General features: G+C 49.8%; 1 protein-coding gene across 1 annotated transcript in view; it reads left to right on the top strand.

Moving 5' to 3' along the window:
• Positions 1 to 3,091: 3,091 nt before the first annotated feature.
• CACNG3 (calcium voltage-gated channel auxiliary subunit gamma 3) overlaps positions 3,092 to 21,713 on the top strand; it is a 209,336-nt gene continuing 190,714 nt past the window's right edge. The window contains exon 1 of the mRNA XM_069209696.1: positions 3,092 to 3,872. Coding sequence (XP_069065797.1) covers positions 3,662 to 3,872 — 211 coding nt within the window. The 5' untranslated portion in view covers positions 3,092 to 3,661. The remainder of the gene's footprint in view (positions 3,873 to 21,713) is intronic.

Below are 21,713 nucleotides of genomic sequence, written 5' to 3'. Positions count from 1 at the left end.
TGCACTCCTGAATAGGAAACAAAACCTGTAGCTGTAATGTACCCCTATAACGAGCCATCCAGCAGGGAGCTGTCTCTTCTGCACCGCCAGAACCAGCCACATCAGGCAGGGGAGTGTCTCTTCTGCACCACTAAACCAGACATGGGGCTACAAGCTGTCTCTTCTGCACCGCTAAAGAGGCCTTTGTGCTGAGAGCCGCCTCTACGGCGCCCCTAGAACCAGCCACCAGCATCACTGGAGTCAAAGGTTACACATGGAGCTTTCTCTTCAGCACCTCTGATGACTGAATAAGAGATTTACTCGGGAACTGTCTCTTCTGAGCCGCTGGGGCCAATCAGGCAGGGATACGTCTCTTTAGCACTCCAGGGCACTGAATAAGGAATTAACCACCAGAGAGCTGCCTTCTTACACCTCTAGTCAGTCATACGGAAGGGAGCTGTTTCTTTAGCACCACGAAAATCAGACATCAAGCAGGAGATGTCTCGTCAGCATCACTGTAATCAGAGAAGATGCTGGGAGAAGTCTCTTCCACATCCCTGGTCATTGAGATGAGGCAGCGGTCGCTACTTCAGCACCCCTGGAATGATTGATCAGCTCCCTGCTGTTTCTTCAGAAGGAGTAGAGCTCAAGGCTATACAGGCAGATGTCTCTTGTTCTCCACTGGAAATGGAGATTCGACATGAAACTGTTCCTTCCAGCACCACTAATAATTGAGCCTAGACATGGAGCTGTCTCTTCAGCTCCAGGGTGGACTGAGTCTGCACGGGGAACTCTCTTGTAAGCTTCAGTGCTCACTGAGCCAGGCAGGGAGCTACCCCTACTGCACCGTCGGTCGCTGGTCGTAGGAGAGACAGCTCTCTCTGAGATGAGACTTGGAGCTGTCCATTTAGCACACTTGACATCAGATAGGGCTGTCTCTTTAGCAGCACGGATGTAAGCGACTCCACATGAAGCTGTCCCATCTGCACCTGCCGGAACAAACAGACAGGGAACTTTCCCTTTACTAATCACTCCAGGGTTTGGAGAGGGAGCTGTCACTTCAGCACCCACTGACGCCAGGGATTAGACAGGGAGATGTCTCTTCAGGACCCACTGACGTCAGGGATTAGACAGGGAGCTGTCTCTTCAGCACCCACTGCCGCCTTGGATTAGACAGGGAGCTGTGTCTTCAGCACCGCCGGTACTAGAGATTAGACAGGGGGCTGTGTCTTCAGTACCGCCGTTACCAGAGATTAGACAGGGAGCTGTGTCTTCAGCACCTACTGCCACCAGGGATTAGACAGGGAGCTGTCCCTTTAGCACCGGCGGTACTAGAGATCAGACAGAGAGCTGTGTCTTCAGAACCGCGGGTACTAGAGATTAGACAGCGAGCTGTCTCTTCGGCACCCACTGACGCCAGGGATTAGACAGGGAACTGTCTCTTCAGCACCGCCGGTACTAGAGATTAGACAGGGAGCTGTCCCTTCAGATCCGCCAGTACTAGAGATTAGAGAGGGAGCTGTCCCTTCAGGACCGCCGGTACAGGGAGCTGTCCCTTAAACGCCGCCGGTACTAGAGATTAGACACGGAGCTGTGTTTCCTGCACCTCCGGTACTAGAGATTAGACAGGGAGCTGTCCCGTTAGCACCGCAGGTACTAGAGATTAGACAGGGAGCTGTCTCTTCAGCACCCACTGACGCCAGGGATTAGACAGGGAGCTGTCTCTTTAACACCGCCGGTATTAGAGATTAGACAGGGAGCTGTCCCTTCAGCACCGCCGGTACTAGAGATTAGACAGGGAGCTGTCCCTTCAGCACCCACTGACGCCAGGGTTTAGATAGGGAGCTGTCTCTTCAGCACCGCCGGTACTAGAGATTAGACAGGGAGCTGTCCCTTCAACTCCGCCAGTACTAGAGATTAGAAAGGCAGTTGCCCCTTCAGCACTGCCGGTACAAGGAGCTGTCCCTTCAGGACTCACTGACGCCAGGGATTAGACATGGAGCTGTGTCTTCAGCACCCCCGGTACTAGAGATTAGACAGGGAGCTGTCCCTTCAGCTCCGCCAGTACTAGAGATTAGAGAGGGAGCTGTCCCTTCAGGACCGCCGGTACAGGGAGCTGTCCCTTCAGCGCCGCCGGTACTAGAGATTAGACACGGAGCTGTGTTTCCTGCACCTCCGGTACTAGAGATTAGACAGGGAGCTGTCCCGTTAGCACCGCCGGTACTAGAGATTAGACAGGGAGCTGTCTCTTCAGCACCCACTGACGCCAGGGATTAGACAGGGAGCTGTCTCTTAACACCGCCGGTATTAGAGATTAGACAGGGAGCTGTCCCTTCAGCACCGCCGGTAATAGAGATTAGACAGGGAGCTGTCCCTTCAGCACCCACTGACGCCAGGGTTTAGATAGGGAGCTGTCTCTTCAGCACCGCCGGTACTAGAGATTAGACAGGGAGCTGTCCCTTCAACTCCGCCAGTACTAGAGATTAGAAAGGCAGCTGCCCCTTCAGCACTGCCGGTACAAGGAGCTGTCCCTTCAGCACTCACTGACGCCAGGGATTAGACATGGAGCTGTGTCTTCAGCACCCCCGGTACTAGAGATTAGACAGGGAGCTGTCCCTTCAGCTCCGCCAGTACTAGAGATTAGACAGGGAGCTGTCCATTCAGCTCCGCCAGGGAGCTGTCCCTTCAACATCGCCGGTACTAGAGATTAGACAGGGAGCTGTCCCTTCAGCACCCACTGACGCCAGGGATTAGACAGGGAGCTGTCCCTTCAGCACCACCGGTACTAGAGATTAGACAGGGAGCTGTCCCTTCACCACCGCCGGTACTAGAGGTTAGACAGGGAGCTGTCCCTTCAGCACCCACTGACGCCAGGGTTTAGATAGGGAGCTGTCTCTTCAGCACCGCCGGTACTAGAGATTAGACAGGGAGCTGTCCCTTCAGCACCGCCGGTACTAGAGGTTAGACAGGGAGCTGTCCTTTCTGCACCCACTGACACTCGGGGTTAGACAGGGAGCAGTCTCTGACGAGACTTCTAGGTATCCGCTGGTCCCTCTGCAGATCCCTTGGCCCTCCCCCGACAGCATCTCTCACTCTGCTCCGAGGGGGTCTCGCCTAGAAGGGGCGTGAGGGAGGCAGATGGAGGAGCGCGAGGCGGCAGCTGTCACTTCGGCTACAACTTCACCTGGGGCTACACCTGGTCCTGAGAACCCTCTTTTCTCTTTCCTTTCAGGTCCGAAGGGCTTCGAGGCGCTGAAGAGACCGGAGGCCGGGGACCCGGACAGATGCCACCACCCCGATTCTGAGGAGCCCCCGGCCCCTCCCCCAGCCCCCTCGCCGCCACTCCCCTCCCGCGCCGCTCTTTAGGCGTGTTTAACACACACCCTCCCAGAGTCACCCACCACCGCGGGGAAGACGTGCCCGCTCCGTCAGCCTGAGCGAGCGATGGGGCATTAATCACGGTCAGCGCCTCGGCTGCCTCCGGAGCTCCCGGCATCCATGAGGACTTTGGGGGAGCGATGGACTTTCCTTCACGAGAGAGGGCTCGGGCAGCGCATTGGGATGCCAGCCCCGGCCCCCGGGGGGCAGAGATGCTAGCGGCCCCCGCCAGCTGCTTCTCCGGGCTCCCCCGCACCCCATGGATCTTCGCCCCTAGCGCCTGGCCCGCGTACCATGAAGCACTATGAGGGTGTGTGACAGAGGCGTCCAGATGCTGATCACCACCGTGGGAGCTTTCGCAGCCTTCAGCCTCATGACCATCGCCGTGGGCACCGACTACTGGCTCTACTCGCGGGGCGTCTGCCGCTCCAAGTCCAACAACGACAACGAGACCAGCCGCAAGAACGAGGAGGTGATGACGCACTCCGGGCTCTGGCGAACCTGCTGCCTGGAAGGTACCGGACTCAGGGGTTGTGTCTTTAACGTGGCATGTGTCGTTGCATGACCCTCTGGGTCATCGAACGTGCATTGCATGTCTGCCAGGGCTCTAATGTGTGATGCGTAAACCATCGGGGATCTAATGTGCGATGGCATGACTGCCAGGGCTCGAATGTGTAGTGGCATGACTTCCATGGCGCAATGTGAAGTGGCATGACTGCCAGGGCTCTAATGTGCGATGCCATGACTGCCAGGGCTCTAATGTGTAGTGGCATGACTTACAGGGCGCAATGTGTAGTGTCGTGACTGCCAGGACTCTAATGTGTAGTAGCATGAAAGCCAGGGTTCTGATGTGTAGTGGCATGACTGCCAGGGCTCTAATGTGTAGAGGTGTAGAGGCATGACTGCCAGGGCTCTGATGTGCGATAGCATGTCTGCCAGGACTCTAATGTGGAGTTGTATGACTGCCAGGCCTCTAATGTGCGATAGGTAACCATCAGGGATCAAATGTGCAATGGCATGACTGCCAGGGCTCTAATGTGTAGTGGCATGAGTGACAGGGCTCTAATGTGTAGTGGCATGACTTCCATGGCGCAATGTGTAGTGGCATGACTGCCAGGGCTCTAATGTGCGATGCCATGACTGCCAGGGCTCTAATGTGTAGTGGCATGACTTACAGGGCGCAATGTGTAGTGGCATGACTGCCAGCACTCTAATGTGTAGTAGCATGAAAGCCAGGGTTCTGATGTGTAGTGGCATGACTGCCAGGGCTCTAATGTGTAGAGGTGTAGAGGCATGACTGCCAGGGCTCTGATGTGCGATAGCATGTCTGCCAGGACTCTAATGTGGAGTTGTATGACTGCCAGGCCTCTAATGTGCGATAGGTAACCATCAGGGATCAAATGTGCAATGGCATGACTGCCAGGGCTCTAATGTGTAGTGGCATGAGTGACAGGGCTCTAATGTGTAGTGGCATGACTTCCAGGGCTCTAATGTGTAGTGGCATGACTACCAGGGCTTTAATGTACAATAGCATGGCTGGCAGGACTCTAATGAGTAATGGCATGACTGCCCGGGGCTCTAATGTGTGGTGGCATGACTGCCAGGTGTTTAATGTATAGTATGTAGCGATATGGCTGTCTGGGCTATAACCTACCATGGTATATGTAATGTGCAATGGCATGACTGTCAGGGCTTTAATGTGTGATGGCGGGACTGCTAGGCCTCTAATGTGTAATATGTAGTGATTTGACTGGACTATATTGTCTACTTGTTAGTGATATGACAGCTTGGTCTACTATGTACCATGATGTGTCTGTATATGTACTGTGCAGTGGCATGACTGACAGTGCTCTATGACTGACTCCAAGGGCTACGTTGTATAATGGAATGACCACCAGGGCTCTACTATGTGATGACATGACTGCCAGGGCTCCAATGTGTGATGTCGTGCAGCTAAGGCACTAGCGCTTACTATGTAGCTATATGACTGTCAGGGCTATAATTTACCATATATATATATATATATGATGTCCAATGGCATGACTGCCAGGTACCTAATGCGTGACGTCATGACTTTCAGGACTCCAATGTGTTCAATGCAGTGATCTGATTGCCTAGGTTATAATGCACCATTGTATACATATGATGTGCAATGGCATGGCAGGCAGTGCTCTGATATGCCAAGGCATGGCTGTCAGGGCTCTAATGTGTAGCCATGTGACTGCCAGGAATCTAATGTATGATGACATGGCTGCTAGGACTTTAGTGTGTATATGTAGTGATATGGCTTGCAGGGTAGTAATGTACCATGGTATATGTGATGTGCTATGGCATGACCACCAGGGATCCAATTTACGACGGAATGACTGCCTGGGCATTGATGCATGATGTCAGGACTACCAGGAATCTAATGTGCACTATGTAGTGATATGACTGTATTGGCTATAATGTACCATGGTGTATATATGATATTCAGTGGAATGACAAGCAGTGCTCTAATATGCGATGGCATGGCTGTCAGGGCTCTAATATACGATGGCATGGCTGTCAGGGCTCTAATATACGATGGCATGGTCGCCAGGGCTGTAATGTGCGATGCCATGACCACCAAGGCTCTAATGTGTACTACGTGGTGATATGACTCTGGGCTATAACGTGCCATGATCTATGTAATATGTAACGCCAGGGTTGTTTGTGCGATGGCATGGATGCCAGGGTCTCGTGTGTTATGGCATGGCTGCCAGGGCTGTAATGTGTAATATCTAATGGCATTACTGGCTGAGCTATAACGTGCAATGGTGTGCCACCCTGGGCCATGTTGCTAATTGCACGACTGCCCGGCTTTAGTGTTTACAGGCATGGGCACCGAAGCGATAATGAGTACTGGCATAACTGGCTGGACTGCAATGGGCAGTCACGGGGTGACACCTGCAGCATAGTGTCAGTTGGCAGGAATACCCGGGCTGCTGCTCGTGCCTTATGATGAACGGCGTGCCCGTCTGGGTGATATAATGTGCAATGTTTAATGTATGTATAACTGCTATACAGCATTTACTGTGCTGCGCCCTGGCATCTCTGCCCGGGCATAGGGTGTAAATATTGGGCAGCCTGGATTGCGACAATCCTCGTGCACGGGTGCATCGCACCGATAGTAATGGATGAATGAATTAACTAGAAAGGTGCACGTACAATGCAATAACAGACGTCCATTCACTGCCTTTCTGAGCTGTAATGGTGCGCATCTCTCTGTAATCACGTGCCTGCCTGGGCTGAGATGGTCTGAATGCCCTGCCAGGAGCAGTGTAAATGCCAGGGCTGTAATGCCTGGCATGCGGTGACAGCAGGGCACACATGTGCGACGATGGCACGAACGCATTGGCTCTCCTGGTATGAAAGACCGAGATGTAATGTCTGGTGTGGCATGACATGGGCACACGTGCGCTGATGGCTGTTCTGGAAAGGTATACAGGCATGGGCTGCGGGCACATGCCTGAGTGTGCCTACCGAGCAGCTGCGGTGCCACTGCCGAAGGTGTCGTTCCTGGGCTGAAACACTATAACTGCACTCACTCGCTCTCTCACTCACACGCTCACTCACTTAATTACCCACTCACTCGTTCACTCATTCACGCATTACATTTGTGATCCTTCCCAAATCTGGGTGATTTTTCCCATAACTGCAGCTATGAGAACAATGTGTGTATTGTGAACAATAACGTGTGTTAATAGTGAAATGCAAAAAAAAAAGAACAAAGAAGAAATCATTCTAACCACTAAGAATTATATTTAAGTTTCCAATGTTTAATTACAACGAGCCCAGGCTGTAATAGCGGAAAATGCTGGTCTTCAATGGTGAACGTGTCTTGTTTTCTAGTAGTGAAATTACCTTTCCCCTAAAGGAAAAGAGCATCGGCTGTAAATAACAAAGTAACCGGGTTCAAATGGTAAACATTCCAGTGCTTCAATACTAGTTGTGCCGAGCAGTAATGGTGAAAGTGCCTGGCTCTTACGGTGAGAGTGCCTCGGCCGTAACACTAAAGTAACAGAGCTGTGATGGTGAAAGTGTCCTGGCTCTGACATTAAAAGCGCCTTAAGTGTAAGCGTGAAAGTGCCTAGGCTCCAATGGTGAAAGTGCCTGGGCCTAATGGTAAGAGTGCCAGGGCTCTAATAGTGAATGCGCCTGAGCTGTAATGGCAAAATCACCTGGGCACTAACAGTAAAAGTGCCAGGGCTCTCACGCTGAGAAGACCAGTTCTCTACTAGTGAACGTTCTGAGGGTCTAGTTGTGAAAGCACCTGAGCTGTAACGGTGAATATGTCTGGGCCTGAGCTTTACTAGCGAGAGTACCTGGCCTCTAATAGTGAACGCACGGGTCTTTAATGGGGAAAGCACTTAGGCTATAATGGTAAAAGCACTTGAGGTGCGATGGTGAAAGCATGGGCAGTAACGGTGAAAGTTCCTTGGTACTAAAGATGAAAGCGCCTGGTTTGGAAGGGTGAAAGCGTTGGTGTCCTAATGGCGAAAGGACCACGGCTCAAATGGTGAAAGTGACTGGGCTGTAATAGTGAAAGCCCTGGACTGTAATAGTGAAATCGCCAGTGCTCCAATGGTGAAAGCACCTGGACTGTAATAGTGAAAGCCCTGGGCTGTAATAGTGAAAGCGCCAGGGCTCCAGTGGTGAAAGCACCTGGACTGTAATAGTGAAAGCCCTTGACTGTAATAGTGAAAGCGCCAGGGCTCCAGTGGTGAAAGCGACTGAGCTGTAATAGTAAAAAGCCCTAGGCTGTACTAGTGTAAGCACCAGGGCTCCAATGGTGAAAGTGACTGAGCTGTAATAGTGAAAGCCCTGGACTGTAATAGTGAAAGCGCCAGGGCTCCAATTTTGAAAGTGACTGAGCTGTAATAGTGAAAGCCCTGAGCTGTAATAGTGAAAGCCCTGGGCTGTAAAGGTGAAAGCGCCAACTCCAGTGGTGAAAGAACCTGGACTGTAACGGCGAACTGGCCTGAGCTTAAATAGTGAAAGCCCCTGGCTCTAATGGTGGGAGTTCCGGGTCTCTAACAGTGAAAGTGCTGGGGTTTTAGTGGTGAAATCACCTGTGCTTTAAAGGTGAAAACAACTGGGCTATAAAGATGGAAGTGTCTGGCCTCCACGGGTGTGTGTGTCTGGCTTCGATAAGTGAAAGGAACAAACTTTAATAATGAAAGCAGCTCGACTGTAATGGGGAAAGCGCCGAAGTTTTATTGGTGAAAGCGCCGAGCTGTAACGGTGAAAGCACCGAAGCTGCAATGGTGAAAGTGCTGAGCTGTACTGGTGAAAGCACCGAACCCACAAAGGTGAAAGTGCGTGTGCTGTAATAAGAGACTGGGCTGTAATGGTGGGGCTCAATAGCCTCACTGCTATGAACACCCGCGCATTCCTTGTATGATGCTCGTGCACCTGCGGCGCCAGTGAGACTGTAGCAGGACCAACCCGCGGTGATAATTCAGAGCGCTTTAGAACACTCAGGCGCTAAGTGACAGCTCTCGTCCGCGTCCTGCTGAGACCTAGAGTCCGCTCCTCCCGGGGAGCTGTGGTGGGGATCGTGACATGAGCGGTCTAACTTTCCTAATGAAGTAATTCCTTCCTAGAGTCCATATGAACGCTGTCTCTTCGGCATTATAGACCGTTTGGGGGATGTGTTCTGTCAGCACCTGAGAACAGGAGGCGCTCTCCTCCCCTCGTAGAGCTGACGGGGGTCACGGGGCTCTCAACTTCAGCACCACAGCCCTGGGACAGATGCCCCGAGAGACGTCACTGGGGCAACAAGGAGCTGGAAGAACTGTCCACTGGGAAACACATGCTTGGGGAGCAGTCAGTCAGCAGTCAGTCTGCCTCCATGGCATGCAGAAGGAGGGATCCTTTCTTTGGCACCAGGCAGCAGGGACTGCTGCCACCCCGTCACGGGGCAGGATGTCCCTTCCACACCACAGGGCAGGAGCTGAAGAAAACGAGGAGACTCTTCAGTATTGCAGGGCAGGAGCCTGAGAGATGTCCCTTGCACACCACGGGGCAGGAGCAAAAGAGATGCCCCGTTGGCACCACCGAGAAGGAGCACGAGAGATATCCTTTGCACACCACGGGCAGGGGCGCATCAGATAATCCTTTCACTGCACAATGCAGGACCACGAGAGCTGCACCTACCACAACACAGGGCAGGAACAACAGAGATATCCCCTTAGAACCACGTGGCACGAACAGAAGAGATATCCCTCCGAGGCTGTTGAGCAGGAGCATGCGAGATGTCCCTTCCAAACCACAGGGAGGAGCGCAAGAGAGGCCCTTTCCCCACCACAGGGCAGTAGTACCAGAGATGTATATCTACACCATCTTGGAGAGATGTCCCTTCCACACCCCAGCGCAGGAACAGCAGAGATATCCCTTTAGGACCAGGTGGCAGGCGAGATGTCCCTTTCAAACCATAGGGCAGGAGTACCAGGAAAGTTCCTTACACACCGCAGGAGCACGAGGCATGCCCCACTAGCACCGCAGAGAGGGAACCCAAGAGTTATCCCTTCGACACAACAGGGCTGGAACATGAGAGATGTCTCTTCCCCACCACAGCGTAGGATCAGGAGAGCTGCCCCTTCCACAACACAGGGTAGGAACAACTTTGATATCCCATTCGGACCACATGGCAGGATCACAAGAGCTGCCCCTTCGACACCACAGGGCAGGAACATGAGAGATATCCCTTCCACACCACAGTGCAGGGACAGCAGCGATACCCCTTTAGGACCAGGTGGCAGTAGCAGGAGAGATGTCCCTTTCAAACCATAGGGCAGGAGGACCAGGAAAGTTCCTTCCACACCGCAGGGCAGGAGCACGAGGCATGCCCCACTAGCACCGCAGAGAGGGAACCCAAGAGTTGTCCCTTCGACACCACAGGGCAGGAACATGAGAGATGTCCCTAACCACAGTGTAGGATCAGAAGAGCTGTCCCTTTCACGACACAGGGCAGGAACAACTTTGATATCCCATTAGGACCACGTGGCAGGAGCACAAGAGCTGCCCCTTCGACACCACAGGGCAGGAGCACAAAACATGTCCCGTCAATGCCGATCAGGCGCATGAGAGATGTCCCTTTCAAACCAAAGGGGGGAGTCCAAGAAAAGTTTATTCTACACCACAGGGCAGGAGCACGAGAGATGCCTTGTTTGTACCACAAAGAAGGTGCACAAAAGGTGTTTCTTCCACACCACAGGGCAGGAGCACAAGAGATCTCCCTTCCGCACCACAGGGCAGGAGCACACCAGATATCCCTTTCATACCACAGGGCAGAAGCGCGAGAGATGTCCCATCCACCCCACAGGGTAGGTGCGCAAGAGATGTCCCTTCCCCACAGCAGGGCAGGAGTATGAGATATGTCCCTTCAACACATCACAGGGCATGAGCATGAAGTATGTTCCTTCCACACCACAGGATGGGGGCACACAAGATATCCCTTCCAAATCACAGGACAGACGCATGAGCGATGCCACCTCCCCACCACAGGGGAGGAGTATGAGAGATGTTCCTCCTACATCATATGGCAGGAGCACGGGAGATGGCCCTTCCACACCACAGGGCAGAAGCACGAGAATATCCCTTCCACACCACAGTGCAGAAGCATGAGAGATATCCCTTCTCCACCAGAGAGCAGAAGCATGATAGATATCCCTTCCCCACCATAGGGCAGGAGCATGAGAGATGTCTCATTAGCACCACACAGAAAGAGCATGAGAAATTTCCCTTCAACACCAGAGGCCTGGAACACAAGAGATGTCCCTTCACCACCACAGACCAGGAGAGTGGGAGATGTTCCTTCCATTTCACAGGACCAAAAGTGATATCCCTTCCACATCACAGGGTAGGATCTCAGAAGATGTTCTTTCCACAGGACAGGACCACAAGTGATGCCCGTCAGCATCACGGGCAGGGGATCGAGAGATGTTCCTTCCAAACCACAGAGCAGGAGCAAGAGAGCTGTCCCTTCCACACCACAGGGCAGGAGCACAAGAGATATCACTTCCACACCACAGGGCAGTGGCACAAGAGATATCGCTTCCACACCACAGGGCAGTGGCACAAGGGATGCCACTTCCATACCACAGGGTAGTGGCACAAATGATGCCACTTCTGTACTACTGTTCGGGCATTGGGCGGAGACCCTGTCTCCCACACCACATAGCTATGCTGTCAGTCACTGACCCTGCACAATCAGCCTGAGGTAATTAGGAGGTCAGAAGGAGGGTTAGGTCCTACTAGCACTCCATACCTAGAGTGGTGTGTTGGGGAGTTGGGCATTCAGTACCCATCTTAACCGAAAGATGTCCTGCAGCACCACTCTGATGATACAGAGACATGGTTTCAGCCACTAGAGTGTAAGAGACAGGATCACTTTTCACCTGGCAGTTGGATGGTTATAAGGATGCTGTCTCTTATAGTTGGAGTCCGTACATGAGTCTGTCTCATCAGCACCCGAGATCTCATGGATATGCAGCGGAGCTGTCATGATAGCACTGAGGATTAGACATCTGAGCTGCACCTAGCAGTTGGATGGTTATTCAGGTGCTGTCTCTTAGATTTGGAGCTCATGCATGAGAGCTGTCTCTTCAGCACCTAAGATCTTATGATCTTCTAGGCAAAGCTTTCATGGCAGTGGATTGGCTTGGAATTTGGAGCTATCTCTCTTCTACCTAGCAGTTCGATGGTTATATGGGTGCTGTTTCCTGGAGTTTGAGTTCACACATGAGTGCTGTCTCCTCAGCACCTGAGATCTCGTAGCCCTGCTGCAGAGCTGTCATGGCAGCACCAAGGATTAGACATCAGAGCCGCCTCTCCGGTGCTTTGTGGCTGGATGATTAGACTGGTGGGGTATAGGGGCTGTCTCATAGGGTTGAAGTTCATGTATGAGCACTGGCTCTTTGCCACCTGCTACCTCATGGACCTGATGCTGGTTTGCCCTGGTATTACATTGTCCTGGACACTGAAGCATCTCTCCTGTGTCTGGAAGTTGGATGTTTAGAGCTGCTCGGCCTGTTAAATCAATTTCCACTCCTTGAGGGTTGGGGCCAAGAAAAGGCCCTTCACAGGCACTGCCTGAAACTGTGGAACTGCTGGCCTGCTCTGATGCGGGCAGGGTGCCAAGAAACATTCAAACTAGTGAAAAGAAATCCAGTCAGAAGACAGCAGAGCACGTTGTTTGGCCGCTCTGCTGCCAGGCCATCTGTGGATGATACCTGGTGGTTTGGGACACTTACCACAGATTGTGTTTTTGTAAGGGTTGGCTGTAATTCAGAGTTTCGGGTACTGAATGAGCTATGGGAATGTTAAGAGCTTAGGCAACCATGTGCAACATCAATGCTTGCAAGTTTTCTAACATGCAGGGAAATCTACTGACCACAAGCACCAATGCAGAGCTCCCGTGGAAGAAGCTCTTATTTTCTTACCAAGGAAGCATTTCCTCCTAAAGCTCATTTACATACATAGGTGGCTCTGGATTAATGAAACATTGTTGTCTCTGAAATAATTTCTTCCTTGCTTTCCTGTTGGGCTGATCGCACCGTGGATCATACTATATACATTTGGGGTAATGAACTAATTAGTTTATCTCTGGTCTATCTGGAATGTCCCATATCACAATTTCCTGTTCAGATAGGGAGTGTATGTACAGACCATTAGCAACTCTCAGCCCCTCACATTTTGTATATTCAGGCTCTGGATTAATGACATTGAAACCTATACTATTTAATTGAAAGACAAAGTCATCCAATAAAAGCCACCATCCTTCATTGCAACATCTGTACTTGCATTTCAAACTCTTGCTATTTACTGTGTCCTCTGTACTTACATAAAAGGCACAGATCTCCACTGTAAAGCACTGAGATTTCCATTCATATCATAGTTAATGCCACGTCACAGATTTGATTCCCCACTGAAACTAACACCACCCAAATAAATCTTTAAATTAGTTGAAAGCAGTGATCTTAAAGTGATGATACCAATATCCCAGGGATGGCTCATCATTCTATTGAAGGTTCAGGTGAATGTCCTAATCGACCATCAATAGGTCTGACCTTCCATTGAAAATGCAGGTCTTTCATTTACAACTTTTATCTTCCATTGAATGCACTGATTGCCCTTCAATAGCTTTGCATTTTCAGTGACAGATTCAGTCTTATGGTGAAGGCTTTAATCTATTAACCTTTTATCAATAACTCTGGGCCTGATTTAGAGTTTGGTGGGTGGAACAGTCCGTGGAAGTGCAGATGACATTATCTCCAACACTCTGCCAGACCATAACCCACTAAATTGTAGATGGCCATTTCTGTACATTTAATGGAAATGCCATCACACGGGTTCCTTTTAATGTACTAAAAGTCTGTTGGACAGCTGCTGTTCACCAAATTTTTAACCTTATTTGTTTTTCTAAAACAAACTCCCAAAGCTGGAGTTTGTTATTGGAAACGGTCAAACTAATGACACCCCACCTTGAGAATTTTCTCCCAGGCTGTGGGAGTCATTACAGTTTTTTTGTGTCCCCCCCCTTCCAGGTTTTTCCTGTCTGTGACAAATAGGAAAAAATACACTACACATTCCACCCTCAATAGGGAATGTGGTGCAGGCTGTTGGAGAAAGTATTCCATTGACTGAGCCAAAGCTGCTCGTTCGGTAGAACACATAAGTTCCACTCATCTCTAAATGAGGCATGTAGAATGAGGGTTTGCAAGGCTGGGTACTCAGTCATTTTTGGAATGGACTACCCGGTCTGCCAAATTTTAAATCAGGCCCTTAGATCTTCCTCTGCCATCTTTAATCTTAGAGTCAAGATTTTCATCGTCCATTCATGACTCTGGTCTTCCATTGACACCTTTCTGACCCCACAGGCATCTTTCTGCCACCCCCATGGCCTGTTCTCCACCGACCAAACTCTAAATCAGCCACAGAGTCATTGATAGAAGGTTAAAAGTCTAAAGCCTTCACGATAAGACTGAGGTGTCCATTCCGACTTCGGCGGTCGCCATATTCCGAGTACCGAAGGATTTCCGCCTCAGTTTGGGCAGAAATCCTCCAGTATTCGTGCTGGCCATCGGCGGTGCAGAGGCGGTCCTACCGCCGGCCCTGCCAAAAGGAGTGTATGTACGACCTGTAATACATCCTGGTGGTGTCCTGATGGCAGTGCGGGGCCGGCGGTGGGAGAGCCGATCCCGTCTCCTCAGGTAGGAGCACCTTGTCAGACGAGGTAAGTGTCCTCCGCAAGGGGAGGGTGAGGGGAGTGTTTGTGTGTGCGTGTGTGTGTCTCATTGTGGTGATGCATGTGTCTGTGTGTGTAAGTGTGTTTTGAGTGTGTGTCAGGGTGTGCGTGTGTGTATTTGGGGGCGGAGTTCCTGTATGAGGGTTGGGGGGTTGCTACTGGGGGGATCACTACTGGGAGTGGGGGGTCATCTACCGGCAACAGGAATTCAAATTCCTGTTGCCGGTAGCCTTTCCGCCAGGGATTTCACGGCTGTGCTCCTGCCATGGAATCTCTTGCTGAACAGGGACTCGGAATACCGCCGGCGGTATTGGGTGGCCCGCCGGGTCGTAGATGCTCATCTCCGGCCCGGTGAGTCCAGCCGCCCTGGAGGTAGCAACGGGAATATGGCGGTTTGGCAGAGACCACTCTTCAAAAGACCGCCGCAGGCGTGGCGGTTCAGTTTCTGCCGAAGTCAGAATGAACACCTGAATCTGTAACTGGAAGATCTAAGTTACTGAAGGAATATTAGAACATTCAATAGATGATACAAACTTGTAATGGAAGATCAAAGCAGTAAGTGGAAAAACATTTTCAATGGAAGATCAAACCTATTGATGGATGATTAGGACATCCACTGAAACCTTGAATAGGAAGACGAGCCATCACTGGGATATTGGAATCATTACTTGGAGTCACTTTGGTGGTCCTGGGTTCAAGATGCAAATCTAGTCGTTTTCACTCAGGCAGCGGGGCAGCAGAGTAGCGGGCCAGCAGTACAGAAGTCCTTCCAAGTCTTCCACCAGTCCAGAGGTGTACTGAAGAGTTGGGGTTTCAATATCTATATTTGGTGCCAACTTTGTAGTAGGAGAAGTTTCTAGAGGGCTCCACCTCAGAGGTGTTTGGAATTTCCTGCTTCCCTGGACTGCTTGTACGGGGCAAAACAGACTGGTGTAAACCCCTTTGTGAGTGGGCTGAGGCAGAGCTTTTGTGTAGTGCAAGTGTGGTAGGTGACAGCTCCTCCCCCTCATCAAGACAGGGATGAACCTTCTTGCTAACAATTATTACTCCTTTGTCTCACTGCCCGGAAGCCATACACAAAGACCTACCGCCATCTACAGCTAGTCCTGTGACCCAGGTTACAGGCTGCAGGCACCAAATGGTTAGGACAAAACATTCCAGGCCTTGCAGTAGTGAAAAAGGAATCTAAGAGTTTTTCACTACCAAGACATGGAAAAGTTAAAAGGACATGTCAAACATTTTAAATACACTGCACACTGTCCTCTGGGTAGTTTAGGACCTACCGTTGGGTGATATATGTATTACAAAGGAAGGTTTAGACCTGGCAAAAGATTTATTTTGCAGGGTTGAAATGGCAATTTAAACTGACACACGGGCTGCAGTGGCAGGACTGAGATGTTTCAAAACAATACTTCAGTGGGTGGCTCAATCAGTGCTGCAGGCCAACTAGTAGCATTTGATTTAAGAACCCTTAGTACGTGTAATACCACTTTAGTAGGGACTTAGAGGTAAATTAAATGTGCTGATTCGGTGTAAGGCAATTTTGCCATGTTTCAAGGCAAGAGCACAAGCACTTTAGCACTGGGTAGCAGTGGTAAAGTGCGCAAAGTGCTAAAATCCAACAAAAATGGCCTCAGAAAACAGGAGGGTGAAAGCAAAATGTTTGGGGATGACCATGCAGAAAGGGCCAGGCCCAACAATGATGTTCCCATATTTGATATTTTCTCATTTTATCACTGTTAAAATATTAAGGCCCGTATTTATACTTTTTTAGCGCCGCATGTGCATCATTTTTTGACGCAAAAGCGGCACAAACTTACAAAATACAATTGTATTTTGTAAGTTTGCGCCACATTTGCGTCAAAAAGCGGCGCAAATGCGGCGCTAAAAAAGTATAAATATGACCCTAAGTTTTATTTAGAAGATCACAGGTACTCTGGACCTGCTCCTGGCTGGTTCTTTGCACTCAGGCAAGTGATGCACGGGGAGCAATTATCACTAAAGATGAAGGACCTAATGAGGACATTAGAGTGGTATTATGGAAGCCATCCTAAAACCATATCATAATTAATGCCACAAGCAGAAATAACTTTTCACTAGGAACTGTAGCCCTAGTTGCACGTTATGGGGATGAGTATAGACTTTTAAGCATTAACTCAGCACAGATCTTACACTCTTAAAGCCCAGGTGTTCACTGCATTGTAGCCTGGGAAGTTCTGCCATTACAGCACAGGTCCATTACAGCTTGGGCAGATACACTCTTAACAACCCAAGGACTTTAGTGCTTGAGCCAGGCACTTTTACAATTACTGTGCAGGCCCATTTACTACTACAGGCTGGGACTTCTATCATCAGAGCTCCGGCACTGTTGCCATTACAGGGTGGACAGATCCCGACTATCACCTTAAGCACTGCACGGCTTCAGCCAGAACCTTTAACAGCAACAGACAGGCAACTTTAGTAATACAGTCCAAGCCTTCTATCACTCGAGCTCCAGTACTTACACTATAACAGCTTGTGCAGATATATAAGAACCCAATCACTTTCCTGCTGCAGCCGGAGAGTCTTGCATTTGCAGACATACACTTATACTATTATAATGTGGAGCCCCCGGCTGCTCATATACCCTCACCCAGCAGTAGCCGGGGACCCTTGACTTCTTACATACCCTCACCCACCAATGATAATGTTGCTTTCTGTTCTGGGTTGGGACTTCCGCAGTGTGGTGCAACCTGGAAATGAGGTGTGGCCTCCTTGCAGGTTTTGCAAATCATGGCCACTTTTGAGTTTGGTTAAAAGGAATCATATATACCAACATAGCACAGTTAATTGAACATTCGGCTTGAGCCTTCACTTCCCAAATTCTGATTCTTTTTCCGGTTATAGACCATTGAGTAGCTGTCAATATGAAAACAGAGGTACACCTGGGAAGGTGTGGTTGCAAGGCCAGCTGTAGGGCAGTGCGACTGGTGCAGCCGCACCGAGCACTGACCTGGGGACGAGGGTGCTGATCTCGGGAGGAGGGAGGGCTCTTGGGTTTAGGAATTACTTACAATTTAAAACACCCACTGCAAAGTTCCTTGTGTGTCCAGCTTTCAGGCATCAATAAAAGTGTGAAGATAACTCTTGCATCTAATGTTCCTGCTAGAGAGAGCGATCAGAGTTTTGTCTAGTGGCAGTTTTAACTCGCCATAAAGTAGCACAGAGGGGTAACATGCCTGCTTCAAAGAATGTGTACCATGCAGATCTCGCATCTGTATTTTATGCGGATAGCTCAGTGGATTATTGCTTTTTGTCACAGAGATCCTCTTTGTTACCGCATTCATAAGATGCAACTCTAATACCTAATATAGAACAGTGACTGGTACAAACTGTCATCAAAGAGCTGCATGAAGACTGCATAAAATCGGTTAGGAAGTTATGTTTTTATCCCAATCTGTCATTATCTATTCCTAATGGTGCTAAAATTTGGTGTAATTTGGGTAGAAATACATTCTTATTAGTAAAGTTAGTGCTTTAAAGCAAATCAAATGTATGTGAGAGGGGATTTAGGGAGCTGAGGGGCCGGTTGTTAGTGAGGGAATGCAAGCAGGAGGTCATGGTGGGGGGGGTGAAAATGATTGACGCACCGGGCGCCCCCAGCACTAAAGCCGACCCTGTGTGGTTGTTATTCGGAACTGTGTAGGTTTAAAGTAAAATGCAATTGTGGGTGAGCCAATGTGCTGAGGGCTGCCAAGCTGCTGGACTGCCACAATGTAAAGGCAGACAGCAGTGACTCAGAGGTGAGTCACGCACGCTGCTGCTGTGAGGAATGAGGGTCGGCAGGGGTTGAGGGTTGACAGACTGGGTTAGACGCGGGAGCCCCTTTAGACACTGCGGTAACAGATGAGATATGGCAGAAGGGCAGGACTCCCAGTCTCAGCTGAATGACTCCGCTGGCCAAAAGCCTTACTTCCAGGAACAAGAAAACAGAGGAATGATCATGGCTGTGCGCAGAGAATTGGCTTTGCAAAAAAGAGTGGATGCGTTTCATCAGCTCTACGGTGTGATGGGAAACTGTCGGACCGGTTCAAATATGTGTTTAAAGAGTCAAAGCAGCACCGACACTTCAGTCCACACTTGGGGTGCTCCTAAGCCCCACACCTTCCTGTATTTTCGTAAACATTCTCATTATTGCATGGCTTTTAAAATTTGTAAATGTAAAGTCAGTTCTCCACAGTATGCAAATCACACATTCCTGCCCAATGGCTAATATGTTTGTGATGGAGCTTACGAACCGTCAATGGGTGGCCCATGAGACTGGCATACAGCTGGAGGGGCTTCATGGTGTGGACTCCCTTTGCAAACCATCCAATGTGTGGGTTACAGTAATGGTGGTGGGTTAAACAACCCCTCAGTATAGGAATCCATTGAAACGTGCAAGGTTTAAGAACTGGCTAAAGAAGCACGCTACACTGAACTCTAAGGTCACATCAAACACCAACCATCTCCTGCACGACTACCAATCTGGCTTCAGATGATGCTGGCGCAGGGACAGGTACTTTACACAGCGTGGCATACACTGGCCGCTCGAGGGATTGGTTAATGGCTGGAAAATGGTTATTTCGTGTCTCACCTTTCAATCAAATACTTAAAGATGCGCTGACTATACAGTTTATTCATCAGGCAAATGGTGCAGTAACCATTCTATACATATCTGATAATAATTGTCCATTGTTGAAGGAGGACTAAATGAGAAATTTTAACTTTAAAGAATCATTCATTGAAGGAAATGAGACAAATGGTCTCATTACGACCCTGGCGGCCGGCGGAGCACCGGCAGAAACCCCGCCAACAGGCTGGCAGTGTACCGCCAGTGTATTATGACCGTGGCGCATTAGCCACGGCCATATCGCTGGTCCCTGCAACTGACCGCCAGGCTTCCGCCAGGCGGTCATAATCCCTGTAGATTATGAGTCCCCAACCGCCAGCCTACTGCCCTGGAAATGCTGGCAGTAAGGGGCACTCGGGGTGCCCCTTGGGGCCCCTGCACTGCCCATGCACTTGGCATGGGCAGTGCAGGGGCCCCCAGGCACAGCCCCATTGCGCATTTCACTGCCCGAATTTCGAGCCGTGAAATGCGCGACGGGTGCTGCTGCACCCGCTGCACATCAACATTGCCGCCGGCTCTATTATGAGCCAGCTGCAATGCTGATGTGACTTTTCCGCTGAACCTGCGGAAAAGTCATAATAGGGAGCCACAAATACCGCCAGCACTGGTGGTATAGTGGCGCCCGCAGCATCGGCGGTCTTTCTATAAGACCGCCAAAGTTTTAATGAGGGCCAAAGTCAGAAATTGGAGTCATTCACTAGATGTGACCTTGCTAAATCATATTCTGGAGGACTCAACATGCATCACATCGTTATAGAACTTAGGGGCCAATCCATAAATCAGGCATTGAACCAGTCACTGGATGTCGTCTGGGCAAGGTTTGGTCATTGACTGTGCAGCTTACCATAGGGTCTTTTCTATTTATGTTACAATTCTGAAATTACATTTAAACACCTAAAGTACTTAACAAAATCGTACTTAAAGTTTTAAGTGCAATTGTGGTTTTAATATAATTTCACTAATAGTGTTTTCTTTAAACATCTAATAATATTTTCTCAACTAAGTATTTTCAATATGTTTACCTCCCTATCAATAGCATGTGATCAAAATATGTTCTATAGCAACAGTGAGTGCTTAAACACAACAGAACCCTTTACTCCTGGCATAACTTCTGCCAGAAACAAACATGGCATCCATTAAAAGGCGTGTGGTACTTGGCCCAGTTATGTGGACAATATTTTTCAATATTACCATTGCTCTCTCCTACCATGGGCTGCCCCAGCCTTGGCCTCGATTGCAGCACGAAGGCCTGTGAGGAGCTCTGGCAGGCAGCGTGGCTCAGCTGGGATCCGCAGGTGCGGGCTGGGAGTGAAGGCGCGCGGCGGCGTGTGCTTGGCTGCTGCCAAGCACAGCGCTGCGCATGCTCTCTGTGATCACTTGTGACAGCCTGCCAGCGCGTGCCTGCGACCTGTCAGGGCTACGTCTATATTGTGAGCTGGCCATCAAGGGGAGCTGCGACGGAGTGCAGCTTTCACATCGCTGCCAAGACAGGGCAGCCGGCTTCGGGGCCTGGCCTTGCTCATTACATTCTACTGCTTGGCCAGGAGATATAGTGTTCCAACTGATCACCCACCCCATCAAATGTACCAGAGCATAGAGGTCTAAGTTTCAGTCCCCGCCCCCATCCCTATCGCCATATTCTAACTAGAGCTCCCGTTTTATGGTATCTATTTTTCTAACCTTTCCATCTGTATTTATCCATATTTATTTTTTGGCCATCTTATCAGTATTTATCCATATTTATTGTGTGTTCTGTGAGTAAATGAAGCTGTAAAATGGTACATTTCCACATTTATTTACCTAATAAACGTGCGCATATACTTTGATGCCTGTTGTGTTTTAGTAAATTAAGCAGTCAAATTTGACATAACAATCCACCTACAGGTGAATATTAGCATTTTACTACAATGCCTGTTGACATATGTTGCAATGTAAGGAAATCTCATCTTGTTTTTAACTCTCCATGCAATCCATCTGCCCAGAGGTTGGCTTGGAACTAATGAAAACAGTATGGAAAGTCACTCAAATAAACAGATTTTTTTGTATTTTTCCATTTAAAAAAATAAATACAGAAATGAAACACTTTGTTTTCTGTCTGTATTTATCTGTAAAAATCAATAAAAACGGAAAACAGGGAGCCTTAATTATAATACAGCGCAGAGGCCTAATCCTCTGTTCACATCATCACAGAGGTCTGTTGGCCTCAACCCCAAATGTGCGAGAGTCAGAGAGCTAAGTATGTGCCCACCTCCATCCCCACCAATTCAGTGGACTAACAAAGGCCCCTGCAGCCTGGCGGGGAGGTGGGCCCCGAATTCCGAGTGCAGAAGTGCAGGAGTGCTTGGGCTATCGGGTGTGGGGGGTGTGGGGGACCTCAGCACAGTACCCTGGCCTGAGAGCTCCCCAGTGAGTCCATGGGAGAGGGTGGGGGGC

Source organism: Pleurodeles waltl, chromosome 10 (genome assembly GCF_031143425.1).
Source record: "Pleurodeles waltl isolate 20211129_DDA chromosome 10, aPleWal1.hap1.20221129, whole genome shotgun sequence".
NCBI classification, from domain to species: Eukaryota; Metazoa; Chordata; class Amphibia; order Caudata; family Salamandridae; genus Pleurodeles; species Pleurodeles waltl.
This window is presented reverse-complemented; position numbering and strand designations above follow the sequence as displayed.